Source organism: Mobula hypostoma, chromosome 16, assembly GCF_963921235.1.
Source record: "Mobula hypostoma chromosome 16, sMobHyp1.1, whole genome shotgun sequence".
NCBI lineage: Eukaryota > Metazoa > Chordata > Chondrichthyes > Myliobatiformes > Myliobatidae > Mobula > Mobula hypostoma.
Window position 1 is genome coordinate 18,099,222 of NC_086112.1, and position 26,873 is coordinate 18,126,094.

The window sequence follows — 26,873 nt, forward strand, 5'->3', positions numbered from 1 at the left end:
TCATCAGTCTCTGAAGGTGAATGAGCAAGTGCAGCAGGCAGTGAAGAAGGCTAATAGAATGTTGCCCTTTATTACAAAGGGAATTGAGTACAAGAGCAAGGAAATCCTTTTGCATTTGTACAGGGCCCTGGTGAGACCACACCTGGAGTATTGTGTGCAGTTTTGGTCTCCAGGGTTAAGGAAGGACATTCTGGCTGTGGAGGAGGTGCAGCGTAGGTTCACTAGGTTAATTCCTGGGATGTCTGGACTGTCTTACGCAGAGAGGTTAGAGAGACTGGGCTTGTACATGCTGGAATTAAGGAGATTGAGGGGGGATCTGATTGAGACATATAAGATTATTAAGGGATTGGACAAGATAAGAGGCAGGAAATATGTTCCAGATGCTGGGAGAGTCCAGTACCAGAGGGCATGGTTTAAGAATAAGGGGTAGGTCATTTAGGACAAAGTTGAGGAGGAACTTCTTCTCCCAGAGAGTTGTGGAGGTGTGGAACGCGCTGCCTCAGAAGGCAGTAGAGGCCAATTCTCTGGATGCTTTCAAGAAGGAGCTAGATAGGTATCTTATGGATAGGGGAATCAAGGGATATGGGGACAAGGCAGGAACCGGGTATTGATAGTAGATGATCAGCCATGATCTCAGAATGGCGGTGCAGGCTCGAAGGGCCGAATGGTCTACTTCTGCACCTATTGTCTATTGATGTGGATGGGCAACAGCAGAAGAAGACCATGATAACATACACTCAGTGGCCACTTTATCAGGTACAAGAGGTATCTAATAAAGCGTCCACTGAGTATCTATGAGGTAAAAGCAGGACTATCATGAATTAATGTTCAGTGAAATGATTATGCAAAAAATAACAGGCATTTAGGCTGCTATTATGGCTCAGTGAACCAATAAGCACCTCTTGCAACATTCTCACCTTTCACCTTTAACCTACCACCTCTGGTTCTTGTCTCAACCAACCTCAGTGGAAAGAGCCTGCTTCTATTTCCCCAATCTGTAACCCCTTATATCGATAGGCCATACATTTGTGATAAGCTGAAATCATTATTTGCCAGTTAGAGAATTTCTTATTTTCCTCCAAATGTTTTCTAGCAGTAACAGCTCAGCGACCAGGGTGTTGAATCATGGAATCACAACTAAGACACCATCGGCTCATTCCATCTGTACTGCGTCCAGCTAACTCCATTCCCCACAGCACAAGTGAGCTCATTCCTTTCAGGAGCCGATCCAGCTCACTTCTGACCACTTGAACTGGACAGCCTGCACTTTGACCCCCCCCGCCAGTGTTCTCCAAATCAGAACCACTGCCTGTGTAAATTGTCAACTTAATTGTCAGTTACCCTTGCTAAATGTTCTTGATTCTTCACCCCTCAAACAATGACAGCCCTATCTGTCCATCCTCTTTGTCTTTATACCTCACGACTTTAAATGCCTCTCTAGGATCACTTTGCAGCTTTCTCTGTTTCTGTTTCGCTTGTTCATACACACTTCTTTACCCTCTCTGAAGCTTCCTCATTTGTCCTAAGGAGCGGCAAACAGAAGTCTTAGAAACAGTTAACGCCCTTCAACCAACAGGCTGCTGAACTAGTGTGGATAATTTCACCCACCTCAACATTGATCTGATTCCACAACCTACAGATTCACTTTCAAGGACTCGACAAGTCATGTTCACAGTATTATCTATTGATTTATTTATTGTATATACACAGATTGTCTTATTTTGGGGGGGGGAGAGAGAGAGAGAGTGAGAGAGAGAGAGAGAGAGAGAGAGAGAGAGAGAGAGAGAGAGAGAACGAACGTGCTAGGGTGCCTAAGACTTCTGCACAGTACTGTAGTAATTTTATGTATTACACTGTACTGCTGCTGCAGCAAAAAAGACAAATTTCATAACATATGTGAGTGCTGATAAACCTGATTCTGATTCTGATATGGGTCTGTATTGTGGACTGAGAATGGGAAAGGGGCAGGGAGAGGGGAATCATGGTTCGGAAAAGGGGAAGGGAGAGGGGAGAGCGGAAAGCTGATTGAAACCAATTGTTTATAATCAAATGATGTTGCCTGGTGTCTCAGGGGTGGGTGTGTCTGCACCATCCTTGACCCCTGGCACTCCTCCTCTGCCACCTGTCCCACACCCCTCTCATGGAACTCCACCTTCGCCATTCCCAAGACGGCACCAGAAGTTTTTGCGGACCTAGGCAACTGCTTCCAGTTCATCTGCGAGACAGCTTATTCTCCCTTTCTCATGTCTTTCTTTTCTTTTCACGGTTGCTGGGGTCCTAACGGAGTCTGTGACCTACAGCTGCATCTCAAATTACAGTTCACCACCAGCGGTTGGTTCTCATTCCCAGACTCGCCATGTGGACCGACGTGTCAAAATCTCCAGACGTCGGCCTGGAAGATGTGCTCCTTCCAGGTGCGGGCCCGTGGACAACTCGGTTCCTCACCGATGTCACCAAGTGAAGTGTCACGGGATACTGAAACATCAAAACATCAAGACAACAGGAGGTGTGCACTGCTGTCAGAGGAAGGCCCCTGCACTCCAGCTATCTTCTCTCTCTTTTGGATGTGAGTGAGCGCCTGTCGATCCTCGGCAAAGCAGCATTGAACATTGCAACATCAGAACAGTGAGCTGCTGGTCTCCTGCTCTCGTAGATGCAGGAGCGACCTCTATCGCCTTCACTAGCGAGAGAAAGCCTGTCTGAGATACCAAAGTGTTGGGATGGGCTAGCTCAAGGTCTCTCTTTGCGGGCTTTGTTGTTACTTGCATGGTGGGGGGAGGGGGAGTTGGTGCTTTTGCTGGTGCAAGTGGAGGGAGGCCCAATGCCTTTTGCTGTTGCTTGTGCATGAGAGGTGGGAGAGAAGCTTTGGGGTTCTGATGTTTCTGCCCTTCATTCTTTGGTTTTTTTTTTCCTGTTTTGCGGATGTCTGTGAAGAGCAAGAATTTCAGGTTGTATACTGCAACATTCTTTGATGTTAAAAGTTGAACCATTGAATCATTGATCCTTTGCTCCCACCAGATTTACAAACTGGCTTTCCACTCCATGTTGACAAATACAGAACTGTGCAAAAGCCTTAGGCACCCTAGCTACACTTATGTGTCTAAGATCTTTGCACAGTACTGTACCTACTTCGATAATAAATTTACTTTACTTTTAGAAATCGCTAGTTGTGGCCCAACCACAAATTTTATAATGATTCAGTATACTTTTCTGCTCTTGTATTCCATGTCTCCAGTTATATATCCCTTTTAACTTCATCATTTTCTCAACCTGTCCTGCCAGATATACACAGAGATCTCTCTATTCTTGTGAGCCTCTTCTAGAAACATTCATTCTGGTTACCTCTTCTCATTCCTCCCACCAAAATGTTTCACAACATTAACTGATATTTGCCATTTATCCACCCATGCACCAAACTGTCTATAATCCTTTCTTCCTCCAGGTCTGCTACACCCTCATGTTTTGTGTCATCTGAAAATCTACATGACCTCTTATTAAAATTCCAACCTTCACATTTCTGATTCTCTGATAGTTACAGCTACTTTTAAGATACTTAGCATTTCTGTTTACATCCAGGGATCCAAGCTTAATGCCAAGCACAATATTAACCTCTCTCTAGCACCACCAACTATCCTTTGCAAAGTTTCTTAGTCCAAAGTTCCACATCATCCCACACTACAGCTCATGGATGGTGAAAAAAATGTAGTGCCAAAGACAGCAATATTTTCAGCTTTGAACTAAAATACTTCTCCTGATCTTCTGTACCCCCATTCTCTTTCCTCTGACCTTATTTCTACCCCCCAGATTCACCCCATTCTGCGTTTTCATCACCACTTCTGATCTTCATCTCTTAGGTCCGGAGTGATGAGTCCTTAGCAGTGGCCTCAGCTCTAACCCCTACAACCTCATCCCAATGGGTTCTGAACCCAGCATGATACTGATCTCTGTTTCCCTCTGTGCCTGTTTCTTTAGTCAGTGTACTATCCCCAAATTTCAATCCACCACCCAGCATGTCCAGAATTCCAATTCCCATCCCAACAGGGCCACTCTCTCCTACTATTCCCTCCAGATCCATTCATGGCTAATTGCTGGCAAGACATTTCCTGACTTGCAGAGATCTTCCAGCATTTTATGTGTGTTGCTCTAGATTTCCAGCATCTGCAGGGTTTCTTGTGTTCGTGACAGTGCCTGATTTTTAAAAAAAAATTTCATTTACTCATAGAGCACTACTGTACAGAAACATCCCCTCCAGCTCATCCAGTCTGTGCTAAACTATGACTCTGCCAAGTACCATCAACCTGGATCGTAAGCCCTTGATACCTCTCCCATCCATGTACTTATCCAAACTTCTCTTAAATGTTGAAATCGAACCCATATCCACCACTTCATTTCACACTCTCACCACCCTCTGAGTGAAGAAGTTTCCCCCATAAACATTTCACCTTTCACCCTTAACCTATGATCTTTAGTTCCAGATGCAGAGGTTTTTCACTGTTTTTACTGATTCTAATCTGTTTCCTCTGAACATTCAATACTTCCTTTACTCAAGACATTGCTGTCGTACCTGCTGACAGAGGTTGCTATTCAGTGGGCTGACCTCAACTTGAGGTTGAATACCACCTCCTCATACCTCCTGTGAACATTTCCCCAAGCAATGAACATCTAGCCATCATTTCCCAACGGCTGCTGGCCTTGCATTACCACCTTCCCAAAAACGCGACATTTCCGATGTTTGTCACCATATTAACCATTTACTGTTTTATGGCCCCTTTTCACCAATGGAAGTCTAATTGCTCCAACCACGTGATACTGACACAAGAGATCTTCATTTCTTCCTTTAACAGAGGTCCAGGAAGTCCCCTTCCACAACTACCGTTCTTTGCCTGGCTGAACAGGATGGCATGGTGGCGTAGCGGTCAGCAGCAGCCCCAGCAGTTGTGGATTCAGTTCCTGTCGCTGCCTGTAAAGGGTTTGTATGTTCTCCCTGCGTTTGTGAGGTTTCCACTGTGTGTTCCAGTTTCCTCCAACATTACAAAGACGTAAGGGTTAATAAGTTGTGGGCATGCTATGTTTGCACCAGAAGCATAGTGACACTCGTGGGCTGCCCCTAGCACAGCCTCCGACTGTGTTAACCATTGACGTAGAACGACTAATTTCACTGTATGTTTCGATGTCTGGAAATGCATGTGACATTTCAAACTAATCTTCTCTCTAATCTGACCTCATATGAAACAATTTCTCTTTTGCTACTCACTTCCTCTAAAAAGTGATAATCAAGAGCAATGCGCAGAAAAGTCCATAATTCAGTCTTATTAAAGTCCCTTTCTCTCCCCTTTCATGAACATTGATGACGGTGTAGGTACCACTTCCTACTCCCCTTAAATTAGGAAGTTTTCTGACAAACTTCAATGCTGCTCTCACTTTCATATGGTTCATCATTAATTCAACTTCCCTATCAAAGCTTCAGAAAATTGGTTAGCACTTAATAAAAAGACCTTCACCATAAGAAATAGGGGCAGAATTAGGGCATTCGGCCCATCCAATCTGCTCTGTCATTCCATCATAATTGATTACTTCTAACTCCATTCTCCCATCTTCTTCCCATTACCTTAACTATCAAGAACCTATCATTCTTTGCCTTATATACACACAATGACTTGACCTCCACATCCCTCTGTGGCAATAAATTCTGCAGACTTATCACCACCTGGCTGAAGGAATTCCTCTTCACTAGTTTTAAAGGGATGTCCTTTTATTCTGAGGGTGTGCGCTCGGATCCTAGACTCTCCTACAAATGATAAACGTACTCTCCATGTCTGCTCTGTTCAGGCTTTTCAACACCCAGCAGGCCTCAATGAGTCCCATCTCATCTTTTTGATCTCTATTGAGTACAGGGCCAGAGACATTAAACACTCCTCATTCTTGGGATCATTCTCTTGAACTTCCTCTGGACCCTCTCCAGGGCCAGCACACCTTCTCTTAGGTATGGGGCCCAAAATTGCTCATAATATTCTAAATGCTATTTGACCATGCCTCATGAAACCTCAAGTACATCTTTGCTTTTATCTTCTGGACCCCTTGAAATTACATTTGCCTTCTTTACTATCTACTCAACCTGCAAGCTAACTTGATGGGAATCCTGAAATAGGACTTGCAAGACCTTTGCACCACTGATTTCTAAGTTTTTGTCACTGTTTAAAAATAGTCTACACCTTTATTCTTCCTACCAAAATACACATCACCATACATCCCTACACAGTACTCCATCTATCACTTTTTAACCCACTCTCCCAACCTGCCCACATCTTTCAGCACACCCCCTGACTCTGCAACACTACTTGATCCTACATCAATCTTGGTATCATCTGCAAACTTGACCATGATGTCAACATTCCTTCATCCAGATCACTTATGTATGAAATGAAAAGTTGCCGTCCTAATACTAATGCCTTTGAAACTCCACTAGTCACCTGCAGCCGTCCTAAAAAGGCCCCCTTTATTTCCACTTGCTGACTTCTGTCAGTTAGCCAATATTCTATCCTTACAAGTACTCTGAAATTTCATCCTTAATAGTGGACTCTGAAATCTCACCAACCACCTAGGCCAGACGAACTGGTGTCTTCTATTTTGCCTCCCTCCCTTCCCTCTCCCCTTCTTGTGGGAGATTTTAATTTTCCAGACATAGACTGGGAAGTCCATACTGTAAAAGGGCTGGATGGTTTGGAGCTTGTAAAATGTGAGCAGGATAGTTTTTTGCAGCAATACATAGAGGTACCAACTAGAGAAGGGGCAGTGTTGGATCTCCTGTTAGGGAATGAGATAGGTCAGGTGACGGAGGTTTGTGTTGGGAAGCACTTCGGGTCCAGTGATCACAATGCTATTAGTTTCAATATAATTATAGAGAAGGATACGTCTGGACCCAGGGTTGAAATTTTTGATTGGAGAAAGGCTAACTTTGAGGAGATGCAAAAGGATTTAGAAGGAGTGGATTGGGACAATTTGTTTTATGGGAAGAATGTAATAGAGAAATGGGGGTCATTTAAAGGTGAAATTTTGAGGGTACAGCATCTTTATGTTCCTGTTAGGTTGAAAGGAAAGGTTAAAAGTTTGAGAGAGCCATGGTTTTCAAGGGATATTGGAAACTTGGTTCAGAAAAAGAGAGATATCTACAATAAATATAGGCAGCATGGAGTAAATGAGGTGCTGGAGGAATATAAAGAATGTAAAAAGAAGCTTACGAAAGAAATCAGAAAAGCTAAAAGAAGATAGGAGGTTGCTTTGGCAAGCAAGGTGAAAATAAATCCCAAGGATTGCTACAGTTATATTAATAGCAAAAGGATAGTGAGGGATAAAACTGGTCCCTTAGAGAATCGTGTGTGGAGCCAAAAGAGATGGGGGAAATTCTGAACAATTTCTTTATTTCGGTATTCACTAAGGAGAAGGATATTGAATTATGTAAGATAAGGGAAACAGGTAGGGAAGTTATGGAAACTATGATGATTAAAGAAGAGGAATTACTGGAGCTTTTAAAGAATATAAAAGTGAATAAGTCTCTGGGTCCTGACAGGATATTCCCTAGGACCTTGAGGGAAGTTAGTGTGGAAATAGCATGGGCTCTGACAGAAACATTTCAAATGTCATTAGAAATGGGGATGGTGCCGGAGGATTGGTGTATTGCTCATGTTGTTCCATCGTTTAAAAAGGGTTAAAAGAGTAAACCTAGCAATTATCCGCCTGTGAGTTTGACGTCAGTGGTGGGTAAATTGATGGAAAGTATTCTTAAGAGATGGTATATATAATTATCTGGATAGACAGTGTCTGATTAGGAACAGTCAACATGGATTTGTGTGTGGAAGGTCATGTTTGACAAATCTTATTGAATTTTTTGAAGCGGTTACTAGGAAAGTTGACGAGGGTAAAGCAGTGGATGTTGTCTATATGGACTTCAGTAAAGCCTTTGACAAGGTTCCACACGGAAGGTTAGTTAGGAAGGTTCAATTGTTCGGTATTAATATTGAAGTAGTAAAATGGATTCAGCGGTGGCTGGATGGGAGATGCCAGAGAGTAGTGGTGGATAACTGTTTGTCAGATTGGAGGCCGGTGACTAGTGGTGTGCCTCAGGGATCTGTACTGGGTCCAATGTTGTTTGTCATATACATTAATGATCTGGATGATGGGGTGGTAAATTGGATGAGTAAGTATGCAGATGATACTAAGATAGGTGGAGTTGTGGATAATGAAGTAGGTTTTCAAAGCTTGCAGAGAGATTTAGGCCAGTTAGAAGAGTGGGCTGAAAGATGGCAGATGGAGTTTAATGCTGAAAAGTGTGAGGTGCTACATTTTGGTAGGACTAATAAAATAGGACATGCATGGTAAATGGTAGGGCATTGAAGAATACAGTAGAACAAATGGATCTAGGAATAATGGTGCATAGTTCCCTGAAGGTGGAATCTCATGTGGATAGGGTGGTGAAGAAAGCTTTTGGTATGCTGGCCTTTATAAATCAGAGCATTGAGTACAGGAGTTGGGATGTAATGTTGAAATTGTACAAGGCATTGGTGAGTCCAAATTTGGAGTATCGTGTACAGTTTTGGTCACCGAATTATAGGAAAGATGTCAAGAAAATAGAGAGAGTACAGAGAAGATTTACTAGAATGTTACCTGGGTTTCATCGCCTAAGTTACAGAGAAAGGTTGAACAAGTTGGGTCTTTATTCTTTGGAGTGTAGAAGGTTGAGGGGTGACTTGATAGAGGTATTTAAAATTATAAGGGGGATAGATAGAGTTAACGTGGATAGGCTTTTTCCATTGAGAGTGGGGGAGATTCAAACAAGAGGACATGAGTTGAGAGTTAAAGGGCAAAAGTTTAGGGGTAACATGAGGGGGAACTTCTTCACTCAGAGAGTGGTAGCTGTGTGGAACGAGCTTCCAGTAGAAGTGGTTCAGGCAGGTTCGATGTTGTCGTTTAAAGTTAAATCGGACAGCTATATGAACAGGAAAGGAATGGAGGATTATGGGCTGAGCGCAGGTCGGTGGGACTAGGTGAGAGTAAGAGTTTGGCACGGACTAGAAGGGCCGAGATGGCCTGTCTCTGTGCTGTAATTGTTATATGGTTATATGGTTAAACAGCAGTGAGACATTTGCAAGTTTCCAATTCCTTAGGACTATTCTTACGTCCAGTGAGTCTTAAAAGATCATTACTAATGCCTCCACAATATTTTTAGCTACCTCTTTCAGAACTCTCGGGTGTAGTCCATTAGTCCAGCTGATTTATACACCTTAAAAGGCCTTACAACTTCCCCAATACCCTCTCCTTAGTAATGGCCACTGAATTTCTGACATGTTACTGGTGCCTTCTGACAGAACATACCTATTTATCTCCCCCACCCCTGTCCCCCATTGCTACTTCTCGAGCATTGTTTTCAAGTGATTTAATGTCGACTCTTGTCCCAATCTTAGCCTTTATGCATCTAAAAAAACATATGGAATCCTATATTATTGGCTAGTTTCCCAGTATGTCATCTTCTCCTCCCTCATGCCTTCTTTAGTTGGCTCTATTGTCTTTTCATTGCTTCACAGTCATCCAGCTTCCCACTGATCTTAGCTATGTTGCATGCTTTCTCTTTTATATGTCCCGGACTTCCCTTTTCAACACTGCTTGCTTCATCCTCCCCTTAATATGGTTATTCTTCCTTTGGTTGGAATTCTGCTCTGGCTCATGAAATACTCCCAGAAACTCCAACCATTGCCGTCCCACCATTTTTTTTTAACTATGGCCCCTTTCCAGTCAACTCTGGCCAGCTTCTCTCTCGTACCTCTGTAGTTACTTTTACTCAAATGTAACATCACTCCATCAGGTTTTATCTTTTCTCTCTCCAACTGCATGGTGGATCCTATTACATTCAGTGCCTCCGAAAGGTTCCTTCACCTCAAGCTCCCTGATCAAGTATACCTCAGTACGCAATGCCAAATGCAGAACTGCTTATTCCCTAGTGGGCTCTAAAAAGCCACCATGCAGACGTTCCACAAATTCCTTTGCTTGTGGTCCACTACCAGCCAGGTTTTCCTTGACTGCCCATATAGTGAAGACCCTCATGATTGCGGTAATATTACCTTTCTCACATGCATTTCCTACCTCTTAGTGTATTTTGTACCCCACATCTTGACTACTATTGGAAGGACTGAACATAACTTCCATCAGGGTCTTTTTACCTTTCTAGTTCCTCCACTCTACCCATAAAGATTCTATTGATCCTATGTCACTCCTCGTTATTGATTTATCTTTTCCATTCATTTTTCATTTCATTTTTTACCATCACCCCTCTCCCTTTACTCACCTGCCTGTCTTTTCAATATGATACCTTTCCTTGGATGTAGAGCACCCTACACTGAACCTCCTTCAACCACGTCTCTGAGAAGGCAACTGAAATAGAGCCTTGCTATTACCTTGTGTATTCCTCCCCCAACTATGCTTAGAGGCACTACTCCACTTTCATAGTTTACTTGTCTCTAACACACATGTCCAGATTTAGACTTGTGCTTTTGACAAGTCTTCATTTTCATCATCTTGGTTTCCCTTTCACAGTTGATAAGGATCCTTTCCATTTCCTGCATCTCAACACTCATCTCCACAGCTCTTAATGCTGCGCATCTCAACTACATTCTATTTTAATGATATGTGACAGCAAACAACACCTATAATGGTGAACTTGTCTTCCTGGGTACAGCAAATGGAACAGTGGAGCTTCACGGTGAAAAGAAACTCAGTTCTTCTTTTCTCTGTTCACAAACAGGATTGACCATCACTTACAAGGAACACCGTCGTCCAATTATTCTTTTGCAAGATATTACCATTCCTTCATTGGTACTTGAACTAACTACAAAGTAAGAAAAACTGCAGATGATATGATGATACGTGAAGGGGCAAGTACTTTTGAGGAAGTAGAAAATCCACAGAATGACTTAAACATTTTAGAAGAATGGGCAAAGAAATGCCAGATAGAATACAGGGCAGGGAAGTGTATGGTCATACACTTTGGTAGAAGAAATGAAAGGAATGACTATTTTCTAAACAGAGAGAAAATACAAGAACAATGAGATGCAAAGGGACTTTGAGTTCCTGTTCCCTAAAGGTTAATTTGCAGGTTAAGTCTGTGGTGAAGAAAGCAAATGAGATGTTAGCATTCATTTCAAGAAGACTAGAACGTAAAAGGAAGGATGTAATGGAAAGACTTTATAAAGCATTGGTGTGGCCTCACTTGGGGTATTATGAACAGTTTTGGGCCCCTTATCTTAGAAAGGCTGTGCTGAAACTGGAGATGGCTCAAAAGATATTCATGAAAATTATTCCAGGGACTGTCATATGAAGAGCATTTGATGGCACTGGGCCTGTATTCGCTGGAATTCAGAAGAATGAGGGATGACCTCATTGAAACTTATCGAACGATGAAAGGCCTTGATAGAGTGGATGTGGGGACAATATTTCCTATGGTGGGAGAGTCCAAGACCAGAGGACACAGCCTCAGAATAGAGAGCTGTCCTTTTAGAATGGAGATGAGGAGGAATTTCTTTAGCCAGAGACTGGTGAATCTGTGGAATTCTCTGCCACAGGCAGCTGTGGAGGCTGTCTTTTTGTATATTTAAGGCAGAGGTTAGTAGATTCATGATGGATTACGGGGAGAAGGCAGGAGATTGGGGCTGAGAGGAAAACTCGATCAGCCAGGAAGAAATGGCAGAACAGACTCAATGGGCCAAATGGCTTAATTCTGCTCCCATAACTTATGGTCTAATGAAACAAGTCAAGGCCAATCAATGATTCTCAATAAATGCCACCCACCCCATAAATGAATTGTAAAGATGTTTCTGATGTTCAAAAAGATGTTATTACTTGCTTGTACACTGCTTTGTTGCTTTGCTTAATTCAGAGCTGAGCCCTTGATAATTTCCCCATCTACATCTAATCTCTCCTATCACCATCACCTAGTTCTCATCTTGTTCTGCTCACCTGCTGCTGAAACTTCAAAATTTTGACAACTACAAACACTGAGGGCTAATAATCCACTTCTCACCTTCTCTTTTGTTGCACCCATTTAACACATGGCTTTTTATACACTCAGACCAGGTCCCCGTCAGCCTTCTGCACTAAAATCAACCTCAAGTTCAAGTTAGTCAATCAACCACATACATGTATACTGCCAAACGGTGCAATGTTCCTCCGCAACAAGTTGCACAATGCAGCACATGTTCCCCACACACAACACATCAGGTAACGTTACCACAAATAATAAGATGCATAAGTTGAGAAGCAAACAGTGTGATGTTACTGGCACTTCATACACAATGAGACCTGGGTGGTAGCAGGGACTTCAGCAGTCTTAGGGGCTAGGGGAGAAGCTGTTTCCCATCCTAACAGTCCTTGTCCTAATACTACAGTCCTCCTGCCCGATGGTAGAGGGTCAAAGAGATTGTTGGACAGATGGGAGGGATTATTGACAATGCTAGTAAGTGACAATGTAAATATCTGTAGAACTCCTGATAAATATCCTAGTTACGTAATGCTCCTGATAAATATCTCGGCCTTTGGGACTCTTGATGAAGGGTCTCAGCCTGAAATGCTGACTGTACCTTCCTCGGTACAGATGCTGCCTGTCCTGCTGAGTTCCTCAGGCATTTTGTGTTCGTTCCTCTGGATTTCCAGCATCTTGGCTATAAACTCTGTCAGCCTTTCAAAGTCCCCGTGTTCTTCCAATATATGGCACGTTGATTTCCTTTCTATTACTGGCTCTGGCTTATAGCTACCCAATGCATAAACTGTGGATGTTTCTGTCACAATACCGCCCCTCTCCTTCCTCCTTAAAGACATTCCATAAAGAGCCCATTGCCATTTGTTCTAATATCTCTTTATGCGGCCGAGCACCGGATCTTGTTTGATAAAGCTCTTGTCAGGAATTTTGTAATGTTTTACTGTTTTAATGCTTCTATACAAGTTGCTTGTCCATTTGAGCCAAAGGCAAAGAAGCAAACAACTTCAGCTCTATTCTACATTCACTTCAAGTACTGAGATCAATAACAGTAAATTAACAACTAGCAAAGGAGAAGCTTTTGATTTCAACAACCACTTTAAGCCCTCAGGGTGTTTTTTATTGTGTTGTTTGCATATTGTGGCTGAATCTTACAAGAAGCTGAACTGTTATCTAATAATAAGAGATTAAATGTATTCTAAAATTAATGCCTTTTTTCAGTAATCTTTTGCCAGATTTCTTCAGTATTTGTGAATGCTATTTGAAAATGCATACATCACATAACTTTCATTTCTTGGTATCCTTCAAGATACTTGTGAAGCTGTGGAAGAAGCTGGATGAAATTCTTTTTACTTTGGATGTTGCTAGGAAATATATCTTCTGCAACTTATTCCAAATATATATGGTAGCAGCAGAGCACGATGCACTCTACTTCTGAAATCTGTTTCCTTGGAAATCAACACAGCCAAGTTTTGGAAATGGAACACAATGCATGGCTTGTATTATTCCTGTGCTGTTGAAAATGGATTTCTATCTGTATCCATGTGGACCCTCTTCATGAAGAAGATTTTTAATTATTTATTCCAAGATGGCACCGAGATACTGTCTCCCTCGTGATAATGGCTCATACTTTGTTGTTTAAGTTCGTCAGGATGGTTTTAGGGACAGAGATGGTAACTAGAGGTTAGGTTAGGGTTTAGGCACAGGGATGTGAGGAATTCAATGGTCAGATTAGGGTTTAGAGATGGGGATGAGGAGGAGTTAGAGGTCAGGTGTCTGCTCTGCGCTTGAAGTCTGTGCAGGCAATTGACATGTCTGGAAGTTTGGGGTCCCATTATCAGCTAGTCCAGGGGTCAATGACTGGAGATCAGATCTGAAAGATTGATCGGTAAAACAAAAGTTGAAGCCCGATGGAAACTTGAGGCTGGAAGCCTGTCCTACAGTTGGAGGACTGTGTGTGTGTGTGTGTGTGTGTGTCTGTGTGTCCTGGAGGGTGGGAGGAAAGGGGCTTACTTTGCTGCTCTTGATTTGTTGCAAGTTGTGCTGAGTTTTGTTGTGTTCTGTGGTGTTTTGCTGAATAGTGCAGGCATGCCACGTTGGCGCTGTGATGTGCAGCGACACTCGCGACCTGCTCCCCGCCCATCCTCTGGTTGTGTTGGTTGTTAATACAAACAAAGCATTTCACTGTAAGTTTCAATGTACATGTGATAAATTAACCTGAATCTGAATCTGATCTGCTTCCTTCTCACAAAGGATTCCGACAATCTGTAATTTTGATTGCACCTTAGTATAAAATAGCATTGCCGCATAGTGACTCTTAGTTAGATTGTGCTTTCCTATGTTTATTACTACCGATGACAAAGATAGGAAAAGAGATGAGATTATAAGGACAGATTTCACAGAGTAAGTAAACAAGGTCTCAAGGTTAGTTATTGCTGGATTAACGTCAGAATCCTTATGAAAGGATTCTTAACAGTGTGAAGGAACAGAGAGGTCCAACTCCAGAAATCCACCAAAGTTGCCGCATAAATTGATACAGTGGTTAAGATGGTGTTTGGCATGTGGGCCTTCAATAGTTAGTCAGGGATTGAATTCAAGAGCTGTGAGGTAATGTTCCAACTCTATAAAACTCTGGATAGACCACACTTGTTCAGTTCTGTTTGTCTCATAGTAGAAGGATATGGAAACTTTACAGAGGGTGCAGAGGAGATTTACAAAGGTGTTCCCTGGATTACAGAGCACATCTTATGATGAAAGGTTGAGTAAGCTGGGACTTTTCTCTTTGCAGCAAAGGAGGATGAGAGGTGACTTGATACAAGATGCAGAATACAGACAGAAAAAATCCTTTTAAGATCTCCCTCATCTCTTTTAGCTCCATAGGTAGATGACCACTCTGACCATAAGACATAGGAACAGTATTTGGCTATTGAGTCTGCTCTGCCTTTCAATCATGGCTAATTTGTTATCCCTTTCAATCCCATTCTCCTGCCTTCTTCCCATAACCTTCAACACTCTTACTAATCAATAACCTATCATCCTTTGCTTCAAATATACCAAATGACTTGGCCTGCGTAGGCCATCTGTGGCAAGGAATTCCACAGATTCACCACCCTCTGGCCAAAGAAATTCCTCCGTATCTCTGTTCTAAAGGGTTGTTCTTCCATTCTGAGGTGGTGCCCTCTAGTCCTAGATTCTCCCACTTTAGGAAACATCTTCTCCATGTCCACTCTATCTCAGCCTTTCAATATTCACCTTTAACCCATGACCCCTAGTTCTAGTCTACATATTAAAAGGAAGATAATGGAGATGAATTCACAGCTAGAGAGATGGTACTGATAGGAAAGGTTTACTTTCTTCGGGAGTCGGGATGACTTCTGGGCAAAGTGGAACTTGTACAGACCACATAGTTTGCACATCATTTGGACCAATAAATGTCATGTCATGCCGTTGAAGGCTGTAGATGTTACACTTTATTCTATATTGTTGTTGTCGTTTTACTTGTGCTTTCTCAATGCGCTGTGTAATAAATTGATCTGTGTGAACAGTATGCAAGACAAGCTTTTCACTGTACCTCCGTAAACTGTGACAATAATAAACCAATTCCAATTCCATTTCCAGATAGATAGGAAACTGAGTATTGATTTGGAAAGAGAAAAGCAAAACTAGTGAACTGAAAGGCAGTGAATTAAGCTTGGAAAGCAGAGCCAACAAAGATTAGGAGATAAACATAAAAGTAGTCTCTAGCTGTGCTAAATGGTACATAAATAAATACACGGAGTTCAGTGAACAGAGCAGATGAACTGAAGGTATTGATAGATACAGTATTGTGCAAAAGTCTTAGGCACATATATATAGCTAGGGTGTCTAAGACCTGCACAGTATTGTAGTAATTTTATGTATTGCACTGTACAGCTGCAACAACAAAACAACAAATTCCATAACATATGTGAGTGATGATAAACCCGACTGTGATATGGGTTTCTATTGTGGACTGAGAGTGGGAAGAGTGCTTAGAGAGGGGAAATGTGATTGGGAAAAGGGGAAGGGAGAAGGGAGAGGAGGAAGCATCAGAGGGACTTTCTGTAATGATCAATAAACCAATAGTTTGGAATCAAATGACCTTGCCTGGTGTCTCAGGGCTGGGCGTGTCTGCACCCACTTCGCCCCACGCCCCGGCACTCCTTCTCTGCCACCTGTCCCACATCCCTCCCGAAGCACTCCAACCTCACTGTTCCTGACATCCTTGGCCCCCGCCAGATTTACTCGCTCTCCACTCCATGTTGACAAATACAAGACCGTGCAAAAGTCTTAGCCACCTGAGCTAAATACATGTGCTTTTTCACAGTAGTGTATGTGTAAGTATGATATTTTAGCTGTGACTGAAACACTGCTTGCAGAGGCAGGAACGGGACCCTAATGTTTCTAGTTACGGGCCAAGACAAAAATAACTGAAAGGATGGTGTGGATTGGTAGTGTTTGTCAGGGAGACAATCGCAATTCCTATTCCAAACACAGTTCGAGAAGGGACATGAGCAGTACACACAAACCCTGAAGCATTCACACTGATCCACAGCCAGAATGTTGAAGGAATTATTTATCTCGGCTTATCCTGAGATTTTCTCCATCAAAGTAGCAGTCAATCCACACCGTGGGCTATCAAAGTAAGGATCACAGCACCTGATACCGTAGAGGCTACAGGACCAGACAACATTCTGCTTTGGAGTAACACACAAAATTCTGGAGGACCACAGCCAGTTAGGCAGCATCTCGAGAGGGAAATGGGCAGTTGATGTTCCAGGCCAAGATCCTTTATCAGGACTGGAAAGAAAAAGAGCAGAAACCAGAATAAAAAGGTGGGGGAGGGAAGGAGCACAAACTGGATGGTGATAAGTGAATCTAGGTAAGTTGGGAAGGTAGATAATGGGGCAGGGGGGTGCAGGTTGGAATTGGGAATGATGTGAGAAGCTGGGAGGTTGAAGAAGAGTCAAAGAGCTGAAGAAGAAGGAAAAGACGGGAGGATGATAGATCATGGAGTAAAGGAAACTTGGGAAATCAGAGGAAGGAAGATGTAGGTGATGGGCAGGTCATGAGGGTGGGGGAGAACAAAGAGAAAGGGTAAGCTCCAGATTTTCTGCATTTGCAGTCTCTTGTATCGAGATTTTGCTTTGTGTTCCATTGAAGACTTGGACTTCAAGAGAGAAATTCTCCTTACGGTTGGAGCAGTTAAGACATTGTATAAAAGGCCGAAGGTGGCAACATTTGTAAGCTAATCACCCCATCCCCAGAACACCAATGCAATTTCCTCAGGTTCCCTGGCAAAATGCCCTCTACCCAGCTCTCTACAGCTTCTTCATCAATGAACTACCTGCCACTGTAAGGTCAGAAGTGGGGATGTTCACTAATGATCACCCAGTGTTCAAACCTAGTCACAACTCCTTAGAAAATGCATGAAGCAAGACCTGGACAACATTCAGTAAACAACAAGTAACATCCACACCACAAATATGTACATTGATAATAAACTTATTTTTCCAAATTTGAATGAAAAATAGAGATTTCCAGCTGTTTTCATACCAAATAAAATCAATCTGAATATGCTCAAAAACGCGATCTGTAGTGTCAGAACAAGTGCTGACTACAGCAATATACAGTATACAATGATAATAAAATGGCATTCACAAAAACTAAATATTTTCAGTAATTGATTATGGAACACAGCATAGAAACAGACTCTTTGGCTTAACTTGTCCACGCCGAGCTATTATTTTCCCGAGTCCCATTGATCTACACCCGATTCATAGCCCTACATACACTTCCCAACCGTGTACCGATCAAAAATTCTCTTAAATGCTAAAACCAAACTATCCACCACTTCTGCTGGTAACTCCCTCACCCTCAGAATGAAGAAGTTCCCCCTCATGTTCCCCTTAATCAATTCACCTTTCACCTATGACGTCTAGTTCTAGTCTCACCCAACCTGTGGAAAAACCCTCTTGGATTCCCTCGATCTTCACCTCTCTTAATTTTGTACAACTCTATTAAATCTCTACTCATTCTCCTTCTCTCCAGGGAGTGAAGTCCTAACCTATTCAATCTTTCCCTATAACTCAGGTCTTCGGGTCCTGGCAACATCCTTGTAAATTTTCTCCGTACTCTTTCAATCTTATTGATATCTTTCCTGTAGTAAGATTATATAAGTAAATATGTGTTTCACACTAACATCGTGGTGGATGCCCATGCATTAGCCTCTCCATGTGAAACAAAGTCATGCACAGGCATTCTCTATTAAGGGAATAACCCTCAAGAGAACATCACGCTCAACTCAAATGATTGCACTGCTACTGCTGGTGGGGAAATTACAGTAGATAACATTTTATTGCAACCGATTAATTCCACATTTATAAAAACTGCAGATGCATCCTCACAAATAATGAGTTAAAAGAGTAGGTATATTCTGCTGACTAACCTCATTATCCCTAAAGGAATATATTTTCACTCTTAATGGATTCACTGTTGTTACCCATTAAGTGTTTTATTGTTTTACAAGAAGCCAGCGTGTTTAAGTTTTTGTTCTCAGATTTTATTAACTTCCAAAGCAGTGGTATAAAAACAGTGACGTAAATGATGAAAACGTATTCCTGCTCGGCAGTTTCATGGAGTAAAACGTGTTGACGAGGAAGTAGAAGAAAGGTTAGTCCATCTGCAGTATTTTCTTTCAACACACTTAAGGAAATCAGGGGAAATACACCTGCTCATCAGTTGAAAGAGTGTGAAATTGACCTTTTAAATATCGGATTTAAAAAAAACACTGCTGAGTCTACAAAATAATATGAGAAACAGAGAGACTTATCTCACCTAAATGCCTATGATTTTTTATGAGCCATAGAACAAAATGTTCCAAGACCATTTGTCACTGAATATACCAACAAATTTTTGATCTTCAGCTGCAATATGTGAGCCTCACTCACCGGGTGGGGTTCGTGAAATTAACTCCAAAGTACAAAATGTAACCTGTTATTTGTGTCTTGACTAATTATCCTCCATACAGCAGTCTGATTCATATGCTATTTAAAATCAGATGATGTGTATGGCTTATAAAACATTTTTAAGTCTCAACAATTATTTACAGATATAGGTCCATTACTTGCCAATATATCTTCATGGAAGCAGACTGTCAGCAGACAAAATGGATGGCAGAGGGGTGAACGGCTATTAACTTTTTAGTAGTAATCTTACACTTCTACTGTCTTGGAATTCAGTTGATAAATGATTTTATGGCTGTGAAAGATTTCGAGTGCAGAAAGTTTAAATTATGTTATCAATCATGAGCCCTTTGTGAACTCCTGTTGCACAGAGAGTAGATTAATTTTTGCACACTGCTCAAAATAATGAGAGTTTACAATTAGATCTCCACTCTTCTCACTGATTTTTAGAAGTCTCATTTTGGTAGGAAGCTTTGAGATCCAAACACCCTAGAATGGTCACAGGGGAGTGATATACAAAGTCAGACAAGCCATATACACATTAATTAATCCCACTGCACATTAATCCAAATGTATTTGATTATAATACAAGAGATTCTGCAGATGCTGGAAATCTTGAGAAACACACACTAAATGCTGGAGGAACTCAGCAGGTCAGGCAATGTCTATGCAGGGGAGTAAACAGTCAACATTTCGGGCCAAGACCCTAATTCATTTACATTAAAGTAGAAAGGAATTTTAGAAAGTACTAGCATTTTTTTTAACTGAGTTTTTTTGTGAGATCATATCAACAGGAGTTTAAGATTTCAAGATCAAATCATAGAGTCTTGATCAATGGCCATCTGTTTTAAGGTTTGAAGATTTACCGTTAAGCTGGGATAAGATATAGAGAGATACGTACCCTCTGACAGCATGTATAAGTCGTAGGGATGGATAGGCTGTCTGTATGCTCAATCTCTTCTTCAGAATCAGCTGATTTACACACTCGACATGCTTTTCCCCTCCTTTAACCATGAACGCTGGGATCCAGAGAACACTGTCATTCAATAATGCCAGCCTGTTGACAAATTTCTCTCTGTCTGTCTCACTCTGAAGACTTCCAAATGCTCTCTGCACAACTGATGGATTCATTGTGACAAAATCAGATTTGAGTCCAACATCATCAGCGTACTCCAACAGGGGCGCAAGATTACACCTACAACAAACAAAATAATTGGTTTTCTTGGTGATTGAATTTCATTCCCAAGTAATATCAGTAGAACTGATAAATAAATTACACATAAGGAAAGGATGAAAAATTTCTCAAACAACCAATGTTATTTCATATGTGCTCTATTGTATGCTGTGTCATTATCAGTAACCTATCAAAGCCATCTCTGCATATAAAACTTTGCCACTTTCCTGTAATTTAGTCTGGCCATTGGATATGTCTAGTTGCTTGGATAAAGGAAACAGAACCCAAAACAATAGGTCTTAGCCCCTTGAATTTTGTAATGGGATTTTCAAAGCATTTCACAATGAAGGAAAGCTGCCTTGGAACAGAGATAGAAGTGTTCCCGACTTTCCCGACTCATTCTCACGATCCACTTGTCAGCTGCCACTCATTTGGCGAGGTGATCAGAAGAAGCAAGTCATAGAGACCTGGAGGCGTGCAGCCATACAGCATAGAAACAGGCCATTTGGCCCAACTGGTCCTTGCCAGCCAAGATGCCCACCTACGCTAGTTCCATTTCCCCATGCCCTATCCCATATCCCACTGCAGTTCTACGTTCTTGCGCCGACATTCTCACTGCTTAGTGAAAATCTGGAGTAACAAACACAAAATGCTGGAGGAGCTCAGCGAATCAGGCAGCGTCTATGGAGGGGAATAAGCAGTCTACACTTTTGGCCAAGATTCTTCATCAGTGAAAATCAGGAGATCTTTTCCCTCACCGGCAGATAGATTGCGACAGCAACAAGAAAGTTCTGATAACAGCTTTATCTCACTTTTCAGGGACCCAAACCAACAGCTGACTGGATGATATCTAGTGCTAGTTAAGGTAGAGGCAGAAGAATTTTCAATTAATTCAAGTGGATAGTGGATGGAAGACAAGGATGGACTGAACTTGTTAAAACCAATGATGGAGGTTGTACCAACTGATATAGATGTAGCTTATCAATGGTCCAGGGTTGAAAATAGACTGTCTTGACATTACAGTTTCTGTGTAAATCAGAAACTTGTCTTGAAATCCAATAAGATACCAATGTTATGAATATTCTTGCTCAGACTCAAGCAGGAAGAGTGGCATAGCTCACAGCAGAGACCAGGGATAGTGGTTTCACTTTTCCCACAACTTAGCAGTATAATTTTTGACTCTTGCAGATAAAAGTTTGCCGATCATTCCGTGAAGTTTGCATTATTATCATGGTTGTATCAATGTCTACATGATAACTCATCTTCCCTGGTAGAGGCATTATAGACTAATGATTCTCTTCAGGAGCACTAAATTAGTGTGAGATTATCAGCCACTGCTTGCACACCCTTTTGTATATTTGGTATATTTCGTGCAGCTGAGTGAAATTTGCAATCAACGTCCACACCCTTTTGCAGCATTGTGAATTAATTGTTCTCCTGAGATCTGAAATGTTCTACTTTGTGAAAAATATGGCTACAGATGTCTGGGGTGTCTGCAGAACATAAACATCAAGATAGCAGCCATGGCTAGAGGACAGTCAACCCTCAAGCAAAGAGCTAACAAGGCCATAACCACAGAATCATACCAATGAGCTATGACACCTTCAACATAAGTATCCAATGTAACGTCATTGCAGGAAATAAGTTGTAAGTTCAAAAGAAGCAAGCGGGGCAGTCGAGACATTCTGTACACCACAGTACCCGAGAAGATGTTAGAATGTGCATAATTAGACACTAGGCAAGGTGCAATAAAAAGAAGTTAGGTTTAAGTGGAGCAGCCATTGTGTGAGCGAGCAAGTGTTAAGAGTGGGGAGCTCAGGCTTTGGCTCAAAGAGGCTTTGGTAAGGACAAGTGGAGACTGTAGGCACAGTAGCTTTTTATCATTTAACTTTTCTTTCTTTCTTATTGCACGGTTAGAGCAGTGGGGATACCAGCCAGAATGGTGAAATGCTCCTCTTGTTAGATGTGAGAAGGCAGGAAGACCTCCAGCGTCCCGGACGACTACACCTGCAAGTGCATCTCGTTACAGCTTCTTTGAGACTGTGTTAAGGAATAGAGCTGGAACTTGATGAACTCTGCATCATTTGTGAGGCATAGGCATTGCTCATCCAGGAAGGTAGTTATACTCAAAGTGCAGGACACAAGTAAATGGGTGACCATCAGAAGCAGGAAAAGGGATAGGTTGCCAGTGCAGAGTACCCCCGTGGCTGTTCCCCTCAACAGGTTTGGATATTGTTGGGGAGGGCAAAGGGGATGAGCTGGCAGAGAAAATCAATGGCTGTCAATTCTCTAGCACTGAATCTGGCTCTGTGACTCCGAAGGGGAGGAAAAGGAGAGGAGCGCAGTAGTGATAGGGGATTCCATAACTAGCAGAGCAGACAGGATGAGAAAGAGACACATGGATGGAATGTTGCCTTCCAGGTGCCAAGGTCTGGGATGTCTCAGACTGGGGGGAGAGTGCGCAGAGGAAATCGTGGTGCACATTGGTACCAATGATATAACATCACAGAGTCAATGAAAAACCACACACTGATGGACCAACAACCCATGTGCAAATGGTAACAAAATGTGCAAATACAAAAATAATCAAAATAATAGTACCTAAAAAAAACATTAAACATCGAGAACATGAGATGAAGAATCCTTGAATGTGAGCCCATAGGTTATGGGGGCAGCTCAGAGTTAGAATGAGTGAAATTGAGGGAAGTTATCCCTACTGGTTTAAGAGCCTGACCGTTGAGTGGTAATAACTGTTTCTGAACCTGGTGGTGTGGGTACTGAGGCTCCTGTACCATCTTCCTAATGGCAACAACAAGATGGCCTGGGTGGTGGGGGTCCCTGATACTGGATGCTTCTTTCCTGTAACAGTGCTCCATGCAGATGTGCTCAATGGTGGGGAGGGCTTTTCCCATGATGGACTGAGCCGTATCCACTACTTTTTATTGACATTATTGTAACTTCCAAGTAATTGTTATGTATTATACTATAATGCTGCTGCTAAACAATAAATTTCATAACATAATTCATTGAATTTGTTGCAAAAGCACAGATTTCAGTGATAATAAACCTAATTCTACTCACTCTAATTCAGTTAGTGTCAATGAACTAATAGCAGCACCATCACCTTGCAATTCATCACAACCGTAACCTTGTGGCTAAGAATTCCTTTCAGTCCTTCATCAACAAACTGGGTACCTGAACCATGTTTACTGAAAGTGCAGAAGCCAGGAAGAGCATTGGACATATCTGAAATGAGCGAAGACACAACACTCAACAGCAGAAACAATCACATGCTGCAGAAAGCATTAAGCATTCCTTCGATTAATATGAATCGGGTCAGAGCTCGGCAACCTAGCCGCTCATGAGTGACTGAGGAAGTTTGGTGATACGTGCTTAGAAAAATGAGGAGATTGGGACCTCGAAGATTTGGAGAGAGACGAATGCAAGAGGCTGTCTATTCTACCTGGATAGTTCACAGCTGGGGAGCCAGAGTCTCAGACAAAAGGACAGTGATTTAGAAGTGAAGAAAAGGGATAGAAGTGCTTATTCCAAGGATTACAAATCTTCCTAATTCTCCATAGAAGACTGTTGTTCATGGGAATTGAGACCCAGGATCAGTAGTAGTTAGCAGAACACTATTGTAGCAGTAGCAATCACCGGTTAGGGTTCAGTTCCCAGTGCTGCCAATAAGGAGTGAGTATGACTTCCCTGTGACTGCAGGAGCTTCCTGCTGGTGCCCCTGCTTCCTCCCACATTTTAAAGACATATGGTGATGGTTAGCGAATTGCAGGCATGCTCCTTTGGTGCTGGAAGCACGGCAACACTTGTGGTCTGTCCAGCACATCCGTCACTGATTTGATTTGATGCATACGACACATTTCACTGTATATTTCCATGTACATGTGACAAATAAAGCTAATCTTTAAATCACTGGATCTTATTGAATGGTGGAGCAAGCTCAAAATGGCCATATGACCCAGTCCGACAATAGGTTGGTATGTTCACATTCTTAAGGAGCATTAAATAGGAAGTGAAGTCAGTGAAGGTCAGAGGAAAATTCCACCCTGGCTTACGTGAAAATGGGTAAAGCTGGAGACCAGTCACAATGCTGTCATTGCAAAGTTCTCAAGGTTCAAAGTACATTTACTATCGAAGTATGTATATGTCACCATATACTGTACAACCCTGAGAGTCATTTTCTTGAAGGAATTCACAGAAGAACAAAGAAATACAATAGAATAAATGAAAATCTACACACAAAGACTGACAAACAACCAATGTACAAAAGAAGACAAACTGGAAATACGAAAAAAAAAGTAAATAAATAATACTGAGAACATGACGCAAGTTCCTGATGAATAATGCACCCTGGTCCAATACACTTCACCTCTCTTCCAGATGAAACAGAGTGCCCATTCATTATCAGAGAAAACAAATGCAAATTGGGTGCCCTGTATGGTAATTACCTCTGTTCAGTCTGCAAAGGCGACCCGGTGGTTTTGTTTTCCTGGCACACTCCCACTTCATCCTCTCTCACATGACTCAAACAAAACCTAAAGCATTTCAGATAACCATGTCTGCAGCAGAACTGGCCAATTCTGAGGATGGGTCATCAAGCTCAGATGCTGTCTGACCTGCTGGGCATTTCCTATACTTCCTTTTATTTCAGATTGTTAACAGCAGAAGTCTACATCTCGCTGCTGCAACACTGAGTGTATGCCTCCTCTCTACCCAGGCGGATCAACTCTGATGAACACAACTTCACAACCCTTTCCCTTTCTCATCTGCGACCATCACTAATTGCATCAGTAGGTCTGTTCTGGTCTACATCCTCTTACAGATATTCCCCTTGTCTTTCCACGCCACACCCTCACCCTTCACCAAGACTTTAAATAGGCCTGGCCTCTAACATTTCGTAATTCACAAAATTACGGAAATGTTGACTCTATTTCTAGCATTTTCTGGTATTACCACTTCAATAAATAGTCAAAAAATAGGGCTCTTTTAAAAAAGGAAGTATTCTGTGGCTGCATGTTGCAACGCCCAAGCAGCATCCAGGCTGGAGCTGACAAGTGTTGAACACCTGCAAGGTGCCAAGCAAGAACCCTCTCCAACATGAAGAAGCAAAAGGTTGGCTTTATTTCTCACGTGGACATCAAAACATACAGTGAAATGGGTTGTTTGCGTCAACAGCCGACACAATCTGAAGAGGTGCTGGGGCAGCCACAACTGTCGCCAGGCTCCTAGCACAAACATAGCATGCCCACAACTCACTAATCCTAACATGTACATCTTTGAAATGTGGGAGAAAACTAGAGCACCCAGAGGAAACCCCAGCAGTTAACAATGAGAATGTACAAACTCTTTACAGACAGCAGTGGGAATTGAACCACAATAACTAATCACTGGCACTATAAAGCATAATTCTAACCACTATGCTACCGTGCACCCCTTCTGTATAATCCATAACAATTCCACAACTAAGTTCTAACCTCCTTCTGCTCCACTGTAGAAGCCGTGCTAAAGCTACAGCTGGAGAGCTGGAGACACACGAGACTGCAGATGCTGGAATCTGGAGCAATGAACAATCTGCAGGAGGAACTTCATTCTTTTCTCCAATAGATACTTCTCTACCTACTGAGCTGCTCTAGCAGATTGCTACGGTTCCCCTGGCAGATTGGAGGCAGGTCCCATTCTGAAGTAAGTTACTCATTTTACTACACAGCACACATTAGAACTAGAATTAGATTTAATATCATTGGCATATACCATGAAATTTGTTGAATTGCGGCAGCATTACATTGCAATACATCATAATAAATGCTGTAAATTCCGTTAAGTATAGTAATCATGGATGGGTTCATTGTCCATTCAGAAATCTGCTGTCCCCATTCAATCCCGGCTGCTGACTGTAAGGAGTTTATATGTTGTGCCTATAATTGCGTTCACTTCCTCCAGTTCTTCCCTTTTCCTCCCACATTCCAAAGATGTACAGGTAGGTTGGAGGTGGCATGGGCATGCTACGTTGGTACCAGAAGCATGGCAACTGATGATAATGTGGTAAATTGGATCAGCAAGTTTGCTGATGACACTAAGATTGGAGGCGTCATGGACAGCGAGGAAGACTTTCAAAGCTTGCAGAGGGATCTGGACCAACTGGAAAATGGGCCGGAAAATGGCAGATGGAATTTAATGCAGACAAATGTGAGGTGTTGCATTTTGGAAGGACAAATCAAGGTAGGACATACACAGTAAATGGTAGGGCACTGAGGAGTGCGGAGGAACAAAGGGATCTGGGAGTTCAGGTACAGTCGGCCCTCCTTATCCGCGAGTTCCACATGCGCGAATTCAACCAACCGCGAATCAAGAGAACCTGGAAGTATTCTTTCAGCACTTATTGTTCGAACATGTACAGACTTTTTTTCTTGTCATTATTCCCTAAACAATGCAGTATAACAGCTATTTTACATAGCATTTACATTGTATTAGGTATAATAAGTAATCTAGAGATGATTTAAAGTATATGGGAGGATGTGCGTAGGTTATCGTGGATCGGGATCGAAAAAAAAATGTAAGTTCTCATACTAAGTAAGTCGGAACAGGTACATCCAGTATTACTTAGCGTCAGTTAGTCCAACGTTTGTCTTAGTATACAGTATATACTTTACCTTTCTATGCATATAAAACACTTAAGAAA

The 26,873-nt window shown here is 42.1% G+C and overlaps 1 protein-coding gene across 1 annotated transcript in view; it reads right to left on the reverse strand.

The window, feature by feature from the left end:
• st8sia4 (ST8 alpha-N-acetyl-neuraminide alpha-2,8-sialyltransferase 4) overlaps positions 1-26,873 on the reverse strand; it is a 93,176-nt gene that overhangs the window by 27,640 nt on the left and 38,663 nt on the right. Inside the window, exon 4 of the mRNA XM_063068601.1 lies at positions 19,904-20,197. Coding sequence (XP_062924671.1) covers positions 19,904-20,197 — 294 coding nt within the window. The remainder of the gene's footprint in view (positions 1-19,903; positions 20,198-26,873) is intronic.